Source organism: Grampus griseus, assembly GCF_964374135.1.
Source record: "Grampus griseus genome assembly, chromosome: 11".
NCBI classification, from domain to species: Eukaryota; Metazoa; Chordata; class Mammalia; order Artiodactyla; family Delphinidae; genus Grampus; species Grampus griseus.
This window is the reverse complement of record NC_139005.1, coordinates 24,173,830-24,191,312: the sequence shown is the minus strand read 5'-3', so window position 1 is coordinate 24,191,312 and position 17,483 is coordinate 24,173,830. Positions and strand designations below refer to the sequence as shown.

The 17,483-nt window shown below is 40.5% G+C and overlaps 1 protein-coding gene across 2 annotated transcripts in view; it reads left to right on the top strand.

Moving 5' to 3' along the window:
* TMTC1 (transmembrane O-mannosyltransferase targeting cadherins 1) overlaps positions 1-17,483 on the top strand; it is a gene marked incomplete at its 5' end in the record, with an annotated part of 260,055 nt that overhangs the window by 157,552 nt on the left and 85,020 nt on the right. For both annotated transcript variants that reach the window (XM_082666290.1, XM_082666289.1), the window contains one exon: positions 13,532-13,653. In XM_082666290.1, coding sequence (XP_082522416.1) covers positions 13,532-13,653 — 122 coding nt within the window. The remainder of the gene's footprint in view (positions 1-13,531; positions 13,654-17,483) is intronic.

Below are 17,483 nucleotides of genomic sequence, written 5' to 3'. Positions count from 1 at the left end.
ACCTTCAAAAACAATAGCCACCACCACAGCATCAACAAAATAATTTTCATATTATTATCCCTATAGCAATACCACCTGAAAAAGTGAGAGGTACAGCCTTGGACCAGATTCCTGGAGCCTTGGTTTTCATCAGATTGAGGCTGTAATTAGAAATTTGGATGTGGGTATTTGATGCAATGACTGTGACTGCTAAGGTTCATGATGGGATGAGGATACTGCATGGCCATCCATCAAATGCCATAGGTTGGGGAAGTGAGTATTACCTTGAGTAACTGATTCATCCCTATATGAAGTGACAGTTTTCCAAGTGAAACCAAAGTGACATGGCATGTATCTCTGCACATGTAGTGCTCCCTGTAACTGGAGAGAGCTAAAAATTGTATCTTTATTTGCTTCACTGTTGATTTAAAAAGAAGGTGCTTGACAGAGTACCTCTATGCCTTACCTGAGTGGAAAGCGAGCTGTCCTTCCCACAGAACATAGGTCCTTTCATGGAAACTTCTTGTAGGAAGGCTGGAGGACAGAGAAAAGACTTCCTGGAGCTTCATGATAAGCTAGTGTGTGACTGTTTGATAATAAATGGTTGTACTTTTGGCAGAATTTCATGTAAAGCCTGCTTTCATTTTTGTGTCCTCTCTGGCTCTGATTGCCAGAGGCCAGCAGTATTTACAGAAGGACGGCAACTTTCGATGGCCAAATTGGCCTAGTCAGTTTGTAACCCAGCCCCCTGGCATTTGGTATTAAAAAGTGATTAACTGGGAAGAACATTTATTAACATCAGCCTCCCTGGCATTGCCTTGAAAACTGTCTCCATTCCAAGGCACCATAATCCCCTTTGATGTGGGTGACTTTGGCCAGTGAACTGAACTGAAAATTCTAGTTTTCTGCCTGTTACAGATTTGGGTGCTCACTCGGACAGTGTCTTTGCTTGGGGAATAAGTCAATGCCAAGGCTTGTTGGAGAAACACTTTCACCCTTTGTTTTTCTGTCTAGAAGATTTTTTTCTTTTACCTTGTAAGAATGTCCCAAGGGAAAAATGACTCTCAATTAGTGATACATGGTCAAATTCTTGCTTTTATGTCAAGCCTTACATAGATCATATTATGCTGCTTCTCTCTTAGCTACATGTTAGAGATTTATGCTGTTGCTGTTTGGTGGAAAGCAGGCCTGATGAAAAAATGATAATAGGTGTTGGAATGTCTGAATTTGGAAAATTACAAGTATTTGATACTATTTTAAAACTTAGAGCCTTTGTCTCCATCCTTTGTTACATTCATTAGTCCATTAAATTTGCCCTTTTAGGCTGTGGTAGTTAGGCTGTTCAGTTAAAGGGAAGGGGAGATGCACAGTTAAAGGGAAGGGAAGAGCATTACTTAATCATGTCAGTTACTTGTAGAAAAGAGCTTTTAACAACTTTGATAAAAAAAGATGATCCGGGCTTCCCTGGTGGCGCAGTGGTTGAGAGTCTGCCTGCCGATGCAGGGGACATGGGTTCGTGCCCCGGTCCGGGAAGATCCCACATGCCGCGGAGCGGCTGGGCCCGTAAGCCATGGCCGCTGAGCCTGCGCGTCCAGAGCCTGTGCTCCGCAAAGGGAGAGGCCACAACAGTGAGAGGCCCGCGTACCGCAATAAAAAAAAAAAAAAAAAAAAAAACATGATCCACTAGGCTTTTATCACCATATGTTTCAGAAGCAGGAAAGTGGGTCTTATCCAATGAGATCCAACCTATTTTGATTACAGAAGATATTTTAATTTTGGATGAGCACATTGATGGAAAACAGGAATCAAATCCATTATTCATAGCAGTTACTTCAGAAGCTCAATTGGACAAGTAAAAATCCCTGTTTTTAGCTGTTAAGAGAGAAGCTTACTAAATTTATTATTACTTTCGTATCTTGTAACCTTGAAGTAAGCCAAACATCTCTCTGTAATTTGTTTGATAAAGTAGGATGAATTATAGTCTTTAAGAAATGCTGCTCTAAAATATTTTCATCTTTACTGTGTGAAACTGTGTGGGATTTTTGTGGTTCCTTCTCCTTATTCATTTTAGATTACAGAGGGAAGGGACTGTCCTCTGTGTGACAATCCCAAGTGGGTAGATGAACCATACTTCTGAGTGAGTGTGACTCATGGTGTGAAAAAGTAAAAATCTTGTCTCTTTCTTAACAGAAAATAAGTCTATAGCATCCTGCTTTGGAAGGTTTTGGCAAAGGGACATCTTAGAAATATTTAAGCGGTAGTCATAGGTAGAAGACCACTTCTGCCAAGTGTGTATATTTTCACGGGAACAAAACTATTTATGAAAATGCATCTAATTTATCCTCTGCCTCTTGTTTCCTCATCATCAAAGCTAAATTCACACATGACTTCACTTGCATGTTTAAATCCATCCTGGTTCTTAATTGAATTCTTACAGAGGGAAAAAATTGGTTAATTGCAGCAGCCTCCCTCCCACCTAAGGTCACTTTATTAAGGTATAGTTCTTTTTTTTTTAAGATTTTTTTTGATGTGGACCACTTTTAAAGTCTTTATTGAATTTGTTACAATACTGCTTCTGTTTTATGTTTTGGTATTTTGGCCACGAGGCATGTGGGATCTTAGCTCCCCGACCAGGGATCAAACCCACACCCCCTGCACTGGAGGGCAGTCTTAACCACTGCACCACCAGGGAAGTCCCAAGTTATAGTTTTTAACCAGGGATTCGGCTGCATTACCTGTGTCATCTTTGTTTCACTAGCCAGAGCTGGAAGCGGGGAGTATGATGGAAGACCTGGACTGCTAGGTGGTGGCCTTTTCCCCTCTCTGCTCTGGACAGGCTCTGGGCACAAGACTGAACTTCTGCTGACACAGGACCCCTGTCCAGTGTACTACTGATTCTTCTCTGGACAGGGCCTCCCCTGAAGGCAGAGGTATCTAATGGGGGTTCTGATGCCTCCCCTCAGCTCCTCCTTTCTCCTGAGTCCACCCAGATAGCTTTGGTCTCAACACAAATGAACACATAGCTCTTAGGGCTACACTACTGTTTTGATTTTCCAAATCCACCCTCCTGAGTGAATACCTGATATAAATATGAATATCACAGATGCTACAAAAGTAAGTGGTTATCAGAGAAAGACAAATATTGTATGATTTCTCTTATATGTGGAATCCAAAAATATAACATACTAGTGGTTACCAGTGGGGAGGGGGAAGAGGGAGGGGCTATCGAGAGGTAGGGGGCTAAGAAGTACAAACTTTTATGTATAAAATAAACTACAAGGATATACTGTACAACACAGGGAATATAGTCAATATTTTATAACTAAATGGAGTGTAACCTTTCAAAATTATGAATCACTATACTGTATACCTGTAACTTATATAATACTGACCAGCAACTATACTTCAATTAAAAAATAAATTTAAAGTTTTTTAAAGGTTAAAAAAAAAGGAACAAGTAAGTGGTTATCACAGTATTACATTCCTGCAAGATTTAGACATAAACAGTTGAATGTTAAAAATGGATGTTAGAGCAATAAGCTCCAGAGCATGTGTAGATTTAAAACTTAGAAGGCTTTTGTCCACTCAGCTTATTCATTACGCCACTGTGGTCACTAGAATATGAATGTTCTGTTATTTTCCTTAATAAGAGGGTGATTTCATCACAGTATTTGATTTCTTATGTCAAAAATAATCATTATCCCCCCTCAAGTCTTCTTAAATATAATTTTGACTTACAGTTCAGTAACTAAGATCAAATAAATTATGTCTTCCCCTGTTGTGGCTGTGGACATGGACATGTCCGCTCTTCCAGAGGCTGGTTGTCAGAGTGAGTAGGTGGGCCACCTGCAACCATTTATTGAAACAGAATAATTGACAAAGAACACACGTTCCATGCAGCATATGCTGCTGCATCCCTGCAGATTGTAGAATACTCGTGTCGGCGTTTATTTGGCAAAGGGACTCAGGGGTGAGATTTCTGGTCTAGCTCAGCAGTGCCTTACTCGGTAACCTCCAAATTGCTGGGTCTTATCTGCTCTGTGGGTTTCTGCTACAAAACTAAGAGGCAGCAAAGGGCTGAAATCAGCCCCCCCACGCACACAGTTGACCTTGCCTTGGGATCCCAAAGCCACATGGACTGTGGGGAAAGGACAGGCGTTGGGGTGAATCAGACCTCAGTTTGAAACCCTTGTTTCTCACTAGTTGGATCAACTTAGATAAGTGTCTTAAGCCCTCTGAGCTTCAATTTCCTCATCTATAAACTGGGGATAATTACCTACATTGTAATATTATCATGAAATGTCAGTGGGACAGTCTCAGTCAAATGTCTGGCATATGGTATGTGCTTGAGAGATGCTTGTTTTTCCTTTACTCTCTAGCATTTGCAACTTACCAGGTGACTTTTATTTCCCCCTCTGCATGAGTCTCTCCCATAGCACAGGTGTAATAATTTACACGTTGAACATGACCTTAGAAGAGATCTTGTCTTGCCCCTACCTTTCATCTCTCTAGTCTTCCTCACTTTTTTTTTTAAATACATGTTTCTAGTGCTTTTTCCATTTTTGTTCAGAACCACAGAGAGAGAGGAAGAAAGTTCATTCTCTACTTCTCCCATGTCTCCATAAATTCCTGTAATAGTTTCATTCTAATCAGGAAAAGTTTTATTGAACAACATTTTTCTAATTTACTTAATTCCCTTAACTCCTTACTAGTACTTGATTATTAAAATGAATGGTGACATTCACAGAAAAATAGACAAAATGAAAAGGCAGAGGACTTTGTACCAGATGAAGGAACAAGATAAAACCCCAGAAAAACAACTAAATGAAGTGGAGGTAGACAACCTTCCAGAAAAAGAATTCAGAATAATGATAGTGAAGATGATCCAGGACCTTGGAAGAAAAATGGAGGCAAAGATCGAGAAGATGCAAGAAATGTTTAACAAAGACCTAGAAGAATTAAAGAACAAACAAACAGAGACGAACAATACAATAACTGAAATGAAAAATACACTTGAAGGAATCAATAGCAGAATAACTGAGGCAGAAGAACGGATAAGTGACCTGGAAGACAGAATGGTGGAATCCACTGCTGCGGAACAGAATAAAGAAAAAAGAATGAAAAGAAATGAAGACAGCCTAAGAGACCTCTGGGACAACATTAAACACAACAACATTCACATTATAGGGGTCCCAGAAGGAGAAGAGAGAGAGGAAGGACCAGAGAAAATATTTGAAGAGATTACAGTCGAAAACTTACCTAACATGGGAAAGGAAAGAGCCACCCAAGTCCAGGAAGTGCAGAGAGTCCCAGGCAGGATAAACCCAAGGAGAAACATGCCGAGACATGTAGTAATCAAACTGACAAAAATTATAGACAAAGAAAAATTATTGAAAGCAACAAGGGAAAAACAACAAATAACAAACAAGGGAACTCCCATAAGGTTAACAGCTGATTTCTCAGCAGAAAATATACAAGCCAGAAGAGAGTGGCAAGATATATTTAAAGTGATGAAAGGGAGGAAACTACAACCAAGATTACTCCACCTGGCAAGGATCTCATTCAGATTCGACGGAGAAATCAAAAGCTTTACAGACAAGCAAAAGCTAAGAGAATTCACCACCACCAAACCAGCTCTACAACGAATGCTAAAGGAACTTCTCTAAGTGGGAAACACAAGAGAAGAAAAGAACCTACAAAAACAAACCCATAACAATTAAGAAAATGGTAATAGGAACATACATATCGATAATTACCTTAAACGTGAATGGATTAAATTCTCCAACCAAAAGACACAGGCTCACTGAATGGATACAAAAACAAGACCCATATGTATGCTGTTTACAAGAGACCCACTTCAGACCTAGGGACACATACAGACTGAAAGTGAGGGGATGGAAAAAGATATTCCATGCAAATGGAAATCAAAAGAAAGCTGGAGTAGCAATACTCATATCAGATAAAATAGACTTTAAAATAAAGAATGTTACAAGAGACAAGGAAGGACACTACATAATGATAGAGGGATCAATCCAAGAAGAAGGTATAACAATTACAAATATATATGCACCCAACGTAGGAGCACCTCAATACATAAGGCAACTGCTAACAGCTATAAAAGTGGAAATTGATAGTAACACAATAATAGTGGGGGACTTTAACACCTCACTTACACCAATGGACAGATCATCCAGACAGAAAATTGATAAGGAAACACAGCTTTAAATGATACAATAGACCAGATAGATTTAATTGATATTTATAGGACATTCCATCCCAAAACAGCAGATTACACTTTCATTTCAACTGCACACGGAACATTCTCCAGGATAGATCACATCTTGGGTTACAAATCAAGCCTTGGTAAATTTAAGAAAATTGAAATCATATCAACATCTTTTCCGACCACAACGCTATGAGATTAGAGATCAATTACAGGGAAAAAACGTAAAATAAATGGTGTTTTTTGCACTAGACTGATATTTTCCAATCATGCCTCCTCTAAAGTGCCTTTTAAAAGATTTTTGTTTTTATTTTTCTTTAAACATTTAAAACACACCCTGAATGTGACACATATTTCCAAATAAGGTTATGAAATAGTTCATTCTCACTTGAGTAAAACAATATGAGAGCTTCCCTCTTCACCTGGTTTGATCGTGAAACAACATAATTGTGTGCTCTTGTGAAGATAAGAAGTTTCAATCCCACGATCTATCGTTGGCAGGAAGATTTAGACTATTGATTAAAAACAAATCAAACAAAAGACTCTGCAAAAAAATGAAGTCCACAACCAAGGACCAGAAATCCAAAGTGTCGTTTTATGAATGCTCTTATTTTAATCTCCCTTCGGCTCTGTGTTCATTAGTGCATCTGGCAAAGCTCCTCAGTGAAGAAAGCTTGGCGTGGGAAAAGCAGTGTTTAAATTGGCTCAGAGAAGATAGAGTGTACAAATCTACTTTTGTCTCCGAGGAGGTATAATTTCTTCATTCATTTCCCCTTTAAAAATTTTTTCCATGTGCACTTATGAGTAAATTTTAGGGCACATGAAAATGAGGAAGTGATATCACCAGCCTGAACCAAGGAGTGTGTGGGTTGGCAGCCATGCTCTTGAGATCCTGAACCAAAGCTATTTTCTCTCCCAACTTGGCTTATTTCGTTGATTTCAGACTAGGGAAGAAAAAAGCTGCAAGTGGTACCTTTCCATGCTTACATGTGAGATGCGAATTGTGTTTATGTCATGGGTGGACTGTCCTTCAGCCTCTCGTAGTGTGGCACTGTGGCCACTGGGCCTAACTTAGGGTCCCGGTTGACTATATAATCATCAAGGAATTTGGCACTTGCGACTGAGGCTCTTAGAATCAGCTTTCAATTTTTCTTCTTCTCTCTACCCTTGAGACCATCCCAAGATTCCTCTTGCCTCCTGAGTTACTGAAATGGAGTTCAGATTCTAGATCTTGTTGGAATCATTAAGAAGTGGTCTGTTGCATTTCATATTGTAAGAGCAGTAAAAATTCAAAACTTTCTCCTCTCCAACTGCTGAGAGATTGGTCTCAATATCATTTGCCAGATAAAAGCTCTCTTAGATTGGTATTTGTCTTTACTGTTTTTATACAACATTTAGAATTTTCTATAATTTCAGTGGCCTCAAAAAAGGGTGGTTCACCCAAGGGCTGAAACTTAATGGAAATACAACAATGCAAGGATGGGACCAAGTCAGGAGTGGTCTGGAGCCAGCTCCTAATAGCTCACAAAAGCCAGTGTTCTGACCCTTCTTTAGAATCCACATCTCTGCTTCCATCTGCACCGCATGCTCTTCCACTGTGGTCTATTAGTCAGAGCCCTGGCAGGATACACAGTGCACGGCCCATAGGGTGACTGAAGAGTTTATGAAGGGACCTTTGCAGTGATGTGGGCAGAGTGGAGCTAACATGCCAAGGGACACCTACCAGATGGCCTGAAGGGTCAGAGGAGGGAACTGTCACCAACACCAGGTGAGAGCTGTGACCATGGAGAGGATCCCCAGACAGGAGCTGTGCCTGGAGACAGGCAAACTGAACCACTGTCAGACAGATGTGAAGCAGGGAGGGGCTGTAAAATTCAAAGGAAAATATAGACAATAGTGAAGGTCAAGTAGACAGGAGGGCAACCCGGGGTGGGGGGCGGGGGGGAAGAAGTTCAAGGTACATTTGTGCAGCGCTTAGACAGAATCCCATTGGCCCAAACAGCCAAGCTCTTTCTCTCTCTCTACTTCTGGCTTGCCCCTTCCCATACTGGTCTTGAGTTAGTGTTCTGAGACCAGTTCTCCATCCATTTCATGCAGTCTGTATTATCGTCATTTGGGAGCATCTAAGGGCTTGTGTAGGTTCAGAGCTCATGATGTTTTAAATAAACCTGAGCCTCTGATTTGCTCAAGTGGAGACTCACCGATGCATTTCCTCTGGACACTAATAGGGGTTTGGGGCTTCAAAAAATTCTTAAAATATACAGAAGCAGCACAGGGAGAGCCCAGGTTCCGTTCCGCAGGAAGGAGACCTGAAGTCCTGTGCAGCCTTGAGGAAAGTTTCTCACAGAAATAACACAGTACAACTGCTGATTTGCAGTTGCAGCTATTGTGAAGAACCCAAAGGTCTCAGGCATTTGAGTTTACAGCAAGGATAATAATATTCAGCTCCACAGAATTGTTGTGAAGATTAAATAGAATTTTTTAAGCTGGCATAAGTTTGGGTTGCCTGCTACAGGGTGGCAATTTGGGAGTCACTTAGCAAGAGAATGAGCCTAGCTCACTGCCCGGCACCCCCAGCTGAGTAACTGGGATTCAGAACAAGAGATGAGGCAGTACTGTGCAGTCAGATAAAGCAATGGGGATTTAAATTGATTAAATAACTTGCCTTCCTCAGTTAAAAAGAATTTCCATCATAATAATAACAGTGATAAATTATTGACTATTTTAATACATTGAAATATTCACAAAATTAAAATTGAACTTCAATAATGTGAAAGATGTCACTTTTCCTAAGCAGAAATGTCCCACGACCTTGCGAGACCAAGTAGTAGTTAGTAGCAATGAATGCAATTAGAGAGACATAGAAGCTATGCATGTATCCTGATTAAAAGTACCTCACTGCTGTCGGTCAGCTCTGTCAGACCCTTGTGAGGTACTTTGGATGTTCAAGGACTTCTCACCCCAAATTAACACTGCAAATACTGTGTTTCAGAGGGTTACCAAAACTACAAGTTTTCCTTAGTGAGAAGTCTCTAAAATGAACCTCAGTGATGTATATGCAACTTCCATCACTAATCTTTCTTATTGCAACACAGTTTGCTGAATGCCAGTTATGTATGTGCCAGGTATCTGGATAAATCTAAGTGAGACGGTGACTCCCATCAAGGAAGGCATAGTCTAGTGGAGGAAGTAGACCCAAAAACAGTTGAGAAAAGAGGGCCTGGTAAGTATGCAGCCCTGCCAGTTGTCAGCTTGGAAATGCCTTACTCCCAGGGCTGAAGAGGGAGCTCTACTGTCATCAGCTTCCCTGAAATTGACAAATTAGATGCAGACAGCTAGAGTCTAGAGCTGCCAAATACATCCTTAGGATTGAAATATAACCGTGCTCTACGCAGAACTGTAAGAACATGCTGAATGCGCTGTATTATTTATGTGACACCTGTTTAGAGGTGAGAGAAAATATGATGATGGGAATGATGGTAATAATTACTATAATGAGGCCTGTTCTCTGCTGTTCTGGAAGGAAGCAGCCTGCAGTAAATGTTGTCTGGGTTGAATGGGACAGGGAGGCATCCTCTTCTCATGACCACTCATCCACACACTGCTGGCCACGTGCATATGCGTGTATCTGTGTGTGTGTGTGTGTGTATCTGTCTGTGTGCTTGTGTATGTGTCCTCACCTATGACTTGTTCTTTGAAAAGGAAGCCGGGAGTAGGAAGGGGATGGGATAAACCAGAAGCGACCAGGCTAGACTCAGATTCTGGAGCTGGTGCTCCTCTGAGGTAATTTATGTTTCTGAGAAGCTCACTGCTTTTCCATTAGCGGCTCTCAGCTGCGTGACTGTGCTGATGGTGGCCGCGTGATTCTCTGGGCGCCCTAAGAGGTATGTTAAGGGATTTTTCTCTCTTTGCAGCTCAGGGGAATGCTTTTCTGTATCCTCCCGAGCCAGGAAAAAAGTCAAGACTAACACCTATCAGAGTGAATCTATCACACATTTTTCCTACAGATGCAATAGGTATCAGTAACCTCTTTTTTGTTTTTGATCATCAAATTAAAACTCAGAGAAGTAAATTAATTTGTCTGAAGTTGCAGTTAATCAGACAATGTGTATTGTTATTATTGGCTGCATTATTAGCTGTTTTAATTATCATGTCTTTTCACCCCCTAGTGTATTTGGAATCAATTTCCATTTGCCTCTTTTCCTAGAAATGAATGCACTCTGTGTACTTTGGAAAATGCCACGCATTTTCTCTTTTTCCCACACTCTTATTTTGTTTGCGTTTCATCTGTTAGGGTGAAATAAGCTATAAATTATTTAGCCAACTTTGTCACATCTGTGATCCACAGGACACAAAATTGGATTCTCTCCCAGTCTTTCTCATTCTAGGAAAGTCAGCCATGTTCATGACATATTTTTTCCCTAACTTTACAACTTTCTGCTTGGCTGATCAACTTGCAGTTTAAAGAACTATATTCTTGAATATTTTCTACCTCTCTTGACTGAATGGGGAGGAGAGAAGATTATCATCAGTTTAATTTGAGACTCAAGAATTTTTTTCATGAATGTTATTTTTCTTGAGATAGTGAAACTTCATTGAGTTTGGGCACTGTGCCACTGTCTTCAGTTGAATGTTTTGAAAACAAAGTAAAACACCGCATAAGACAGCCCCTCTGGTAGCAATGTGGAGTGGTAGGCTCTAAGCTCACAACTCCAATGACGTGGACTTTCTCTCTGATCAAGAAACCTTTGTGTTGATCCAGCTGCACTGAGCTGTGAGCCTCACTTACCTCATTTAATAGTTGACACAGGGAAGGCCTAATTTCATTCCTGCTCAAGGTGACTAATGGTAGCAGGGCCACAACTGGAACATGGACATCAGCTGCTGGACACTGACTTGCTTTTCTTTCTATGCGTGTAGGACCCTTTACTCCATCCTTGTTGCCTGTAGGTAAAAGTCAACTCCACACAGAGCACACAACACCCTGATGGTTTGTCAGCTGCCAACATGTCCAGGGTTATTCCCTGCTTTGTACATTCTGTATCTTCTGCCCGAATGCGCCTCACTGTGACCCCCTCCCCCTCCCCAAGCCCACCACATCTACCTTGTGAGCATTCATTCAATTTTCAACCCCAGATTGTCCCCCCTCCACCAGGAAGCCCTCTCGGTCCTCTCCCCTTCTCACACCCAGTTTTCTGTCTCACATGGAACATTTATTCATTTATTGATTTATTCAACAAATATTTCTAAACACTAAGTGCCAGGCACTGAGCTGAGCACAAACCACGCGCCACTGAACACAACTGAGCAGCTCCTGTCCTCATGGAGCTTACAGTCTGCTGGAGACGTTAATTAAAGACAGTGAGCACACAGATAAATACGTAATCACAACTGGGATGAGGGCCAGGAAGGGAATAAAGGCCGTGCCTGGAGCCTGCAGCCCCATCTCCGCACCTCCAGCAGCGGCGGCAGCTCTCGGGACCGCCTGCTGCAGGGGCTCCGGGACTGGGGAGGGAGGAGCCCGAGGGCGCCTCTGTGCTCCCCGGACACCGGCTCCTCCCAACCTACTGGCTCCCCAGCTCGGGCTTCTGCTGAGTAAAGGCCGGAAACATACGACACCACAGTGAGGAAGGGCCTTCGGTCAGGCAGCAAGGGGTGACACTGGGGATGTGAAGGCGACGCCTCTTTCAGATCCGCAGTGAGGGCTGATCTCCAATAACCGCAATGAGGTGGGGAGGCGCCTCACGGGGTAAAACACGATCCAGGGACCTGGATGGTGACCTGGTCAGAATTCTCTTAACCCTTGCCCTTGCCTCCATGCTTAGGATTAATTAATAGGGGGTATTACATTCTCTTTACAAATCTTTAAATTCTTGGACTGAAATATACCCTGTAAACTGAAAGAAAAATCTAAATTACAAAGATAGCTTGCAGTTTTTAAATATAAGGAACTTGTTACTTCTCACCTGTTTTATTCCTTCAATTTAAGTGGGTCATAGAAAATACAACATTATTGTATCCATTTGAGTTGAAGGCTTGTTATGCAAAATTTTTTCTTCTTCTTTCATCTTTTAATTCTAAAGAGTGTGGTTACTCTAGGTAAAAAATGAGATCATTACTTACGTTCCCTTACTTTTAAAGGAAATTGTCCAAATCACATTTGTTCATATGGAATTGCTCTTAGAAACTTTGTTATTCAATATTTTGTAGTCAGCAAAACAAAGATTTTAATAAAATCCAGGTGACAACTGTCTCAAGATGTTTGAAATCTTTTACTTTGTCTACTTAAAATATTAGTAGTTGTATTAGGGAATCTTATATATGTTTTAGAAATTCTTTTGTTTAGTCTTTCACAATTATTAAAAGTAATAGGCTATTTTAAAATGTTTATAAGAAAAAATTTAAAACTGTAACATGGAAAGTTCTATTTGGTTTTTCCCTTAAACTTTTTTTAAAAAGAAAAAAGTAATACCATCCAATACATTTAGGTTTGTTTTAAATAGGAATTCCTTCAAATACATCTATTTGGAAATACACACTAGCTTTTACAGTGCCCATTACAACATATTATTAGTAATAAATAGAAATATTTTATGTTAACTATAAGTGACAAAAATCTTTACAAATTAATATATACAGTGTAAGAGAAAGGTGTTCTGTCAGTTTAATGATTTATTGTAATGAATTTTGATTCCAAAAAATTTCATGGAATAAATGCTTGCTTACTGGCTTATTTGGAAAGATGCTAAAAACACCTCAGCTCAAATGATCTCCCTCATTGGTGCCCCACATTTCACCATTTGCATTTAATTTTCTTCATGCTAAGCTTTGCCTCTCCTGGTGGGCTTTGTGTGGGTTTTTTTTTTCTTCTTCTTCTTTGTTTTTGTTTGTTTTGCTTTTAATGTGTTCTGTTTCTGAGAGGACAGTAATTCTCCATGATGCCTTAGTGAGCTTGATCCCACCCAGCTGCTTTGCTCCCAGGAATGAGTTGCCTGGGGGCACAGGGACTCTAAAAGGAGCCAGACCAAGAAGCAGGATGGCTGTAGGGCCAGCCCAGAATAAGGAGTAATGGTCACTGATCATGTTAGGCAAATAGCAGATGTTCTGGGTGGCAAATGTGTGTCAGGGGTACATGCGACTATTTTCATGAGCCAGAGGTTTTAGCCTGAGGGCTTTCTCTGATGAATTCAGCACACTAATCAAAAGGTTTACATTGGTCTAATTTATTCATTCCTTCAATGAGAAGTTGAAAATGAAAGAGATGGTTAAATGCTGACGGAAGTGGAATTAAACCCAGATTAATTTGTCCTCCACTATTGTGTGTTTCAGAGATTGGAGCACAGGGAAGTTTTGGTGGGCTTGTTGTTCCTGGTTTTCCCGTTCATCCCAGCCAGCAACCTCTTCTTCAGGGTGGGTTTCGTGGTGGCCGAGAGAGTGCTATACATGCCTAGGTAATTACCGCTCCTGGATTCCTCTTTACCAGACCAACACTGATGGCTCCAGAGAGACCGTTCTTTGTGTGTATGACAGATCTTTGCGGTGTTTATTACCCCAGCTTTAAAAACAGCCAAAGAGGAAGTTGGATGAGAATATTGACCAGAGTATATTCAGAATTTTAGCAGCAATCGTTTACCACGACTTCTTTGTTCAAGTATCTGTGTTTATTAAACATAATTATAGTAACTTTCTAGAAATATTTGTTGATTTGGATAAAATTATTAACTGTGTTAAGTAGCATGATTTTAATTAACTTCTATCTTCTTTCTCTCTCTTTCTTTGTTCTTTAATTTAAAAATAGGAACAATCTGAAGGAAACTTGTCCTTGAGAAAAAAATTGGTTAAAATTATATAGGGCATTCAGACTTGTATGATTACATAATGCCACTTAGCTCTGAATATTTGAATCGTGCTGAAGTTTGTCTGTTCTCTAGTCTTATTCAAATGTCAGCATTCCAAGGCCTGTTTCTTTTCAAAAGCCTGAAAATGTCCCTGAAATGGTTCTGCCGTTTATCCATTGTGTGACCTTGAGTAGCACATGAAGATTTTCTTTTTTTTGCACCCATGTTTTCTCATTTTTAAAATAAGGATTTTATTAAGCTTCCTAAAATTAAGTAATTTGATGAATTATACATAAGAATGAACTTTTCTCTTTAAAAAAATTTTTTAAGACCTTTTTATTTTTTATTTTATTATTATTATTATTTTTGGCCACACCACGCAGCATGTGGGATCTTAGTTCACCGACCGGGGATCGAACCCATGCCCCCTGCATTGGAAGGCAGAGTCTTAACCACTGGACCACCGGGGAAGTCCCAAGAATGAACTTTTCTAAAAGGCAACAAAATAAATACAGTAAACCAAAATATTATCAGGAAATTATTCATTTTTATTTCTTCATTTTGAGTTAGAAATTTAAGTTAATTTTAAACTTAATTTAAATGAGATTAATTTAAGTATTAAATAGTAAAATTTATTACATTTTTGGATATTGAGTTAGAAATTTTAAAATGCATATAATTAGAAATGAATTTCATAACCTTCGATTCCCCCCCAGAGTAAGTACCTAACAGCTTTCTTAAGACTTAACAGCATCTTGTTTTGACTTGGTTAAGGAGAGTGTGGCCCTTAATTTTCTTTATGTGTCTACAGCACAGTTTGGGAAGGAGATTATTTCTTGATAAAAACTATTTGATGAGTACAAAAATACGAAATTTCTTTGCGTTCTATATTGACTTAAAATAACAGGCTTATGAAGGCTTGCCAGTACTGAGGAATATGGAGGGCAAAGGAGGACCTCAGTGTCTGTTCCAGACGTGTTTTTGCTTAGAGCAGCTGAGAGTGGCTTCAGTCAGGTTTTGTCTGTAGGACTCCTGATTCCAAGTGGAATCTGTATTTATTCTTCACTTAACAGATATTCACAGAGCGTCTGTCCCAGGCATGCTCTACTATAATCTGAGGCTGCAAAAATAAGTGAATCTCAGGTTTTTTCCCCTCAAAGAGTTTATTAACTGCTGATTAAAAACAAAATGGTGTCTTCCACTCTAATCGTTTAACAGAGCTGGATAGTCTTTAAAATAGTATCATACTCAGTAAACATTAATTGTATCAAAACTTTTATTGAACCTTTATTATAGGTCAGTCACTATGCTAAGCATGTTATATTTATTTTATCAGTTAATTCATGCTGTATGTGGTGGCTCATAGCATGTTCCTGCAGTCAGAGTGTGACATGAGTGTGATGTCACAAAGCCTCTGTTTCCTCATCTGTGTCAAATGAAGATAATAGCACCCAACTCAGTGAGATTTTAATGGCATTAAATGGGATGGCCATTTATAAAAATGTTTTGTATAAAAAACTTATAAAATGCTTTATACTGTACATGTTCAATAAATAGCAAGTGTTATCGCTGATATCAGCTTTCTGATGTAGCTAATACCATTATACCCATTTTACAGAAATAAAGCCTGGGCTCTGAGAGGTTAAATAACTTGCCCAAGTGACATAGCTAGTAAGTGGCAAAGCCGTGGAATAGAGATCCTTGTCTGCTGACAGATCTGGCACCTTCCAGGTTATATTGCTTCTCTGATAGTAACGTCTCCTCAATTGAAAAAGATGAAGAAAATACGAACACAGTAAAGTACTTTCAGCTCAACTCCATTTGGAAATCAGCGCAGGATACTTTCAAGAGTCCTGAGATCTGAATCCACTTGGTGTTCTGAGTGCATGTGTGGTAAGATTTTCTAATCCAAATACAAGAGAAAATGTTTTGAGGGACATAAAGGGCTGGAATTTTAAACAAGAGGTTAAATTTCATTCTTCTGAAAGAGAGCCTCAGGTAAACATTATAGAAGCCCATAATATTGTCATCAACCATTTGTGAGCTGTCTTATGTAAAGTCAGGGATTTCTGTCGCCCAGGTAGGTGTGTCCTCCAAACACCCAGAGAATCATGCCAGCTCTGGCTCTTCCTGTGCTGCCATATCTTCAATAGAACTTTTTGTGACTCCATTTCTTTTCTCTAAAACAGACAAAGTCATGCCCTGCCCTTTTTCCACTAGGAGTAAGCTGATTTGGATTAAAATAAAAGTTTGAAATACAAAGAAAACATCAATATTACCAAGAGCAAGTGCCTGCCTCTCAGAACCCATTTGAATTTTGCTGCATCTGGCAAACTTGGTGCAGAGTCACCCAAGATCAATTTCAGGAAACCGGTCTTCATTAAAAAGATGGCTGCCCTTTTCTCTCCAAGTTCCCGCATCTGTGCATCGTCGTGCTGATGTCAAGCACCCATCGTTTTCCGAGGGTTTGTCTTTACTGCCCAGCGTCTCCTGGATTCATATCCATATCATCACTGTGCCCAGCCAGGCCTCTTTCCCCCTCCAGAGCCGCGGTCTTGGCAGATGCCAAGGCCATGTGACTAGGAAGTGGAAGTGTCTCCTGCCCCTTATAGATGGTCCTGGAGGCTGAGGAAGAGGGCACGTCACTAGTCCAGGTACACAGCTCTGAGCACAAACCTGAGAGTTTAACTCAAATTTGGGGGAACTGGGGTTGGAGGAAGCCGAGGAGTTTTTGAGAGAGCCATTGTACCTCTCACAAACCCCAGCCTTCCTTCACAGTCATTGTTGTAAGTAGCACCATAAGGGAGCTGTTTTTCTTTGTTTGTTTGTTTGTTTAATTAATTAATTTATTTATTTTTATTTTTGGCTATGTTGGGTCTTCGTTTCTGTGCAAGGGCTTTCTCTAGCTGTGGCAAGCGGGGGCCACTCTTCATCGTGGTGCACAGGCCTATCGCGGCCTCTCTTGTTGCGGAGCACAGGCTCCAGATGCGCAGGCTCAGTAGTTGTGGCTCACGGGCCCGGTTGCTCCGCGGCATGTGGGATCTTCCCAGACCAGGGCTTGAACCCATGTCCCCTGCACTGGCAGGCGGACTCTCAACCACTGCGCCACCAGGGAAGCCCCAAGGGAGCCGTTTTAATTATGGTGCTGGATTCCATTGTTATCTAAAATTGTGCAGCTGAGTCAGAAATCAAAACCTATGTGGGGAAACTTCTGTGCTGTGGCTTTAGAGAGTTTCTAATGACTTCATCGGAGGCAGTTTATACATGCTGACAGTTTTCATGAAAATGGGGACTTTTCTCCAAAAAAGATTTTACTCAGCAGAGACCAGCCTCCCCCATCTCAGTGGAGAATGGTAGACAGTTGGGTAAGGAGCTGCTGGAATCTTCCTCAGGGCTGCAGAGAATGTTGCAGACGCTGCAGGCATTCCTTGGAAGGTGCCAGA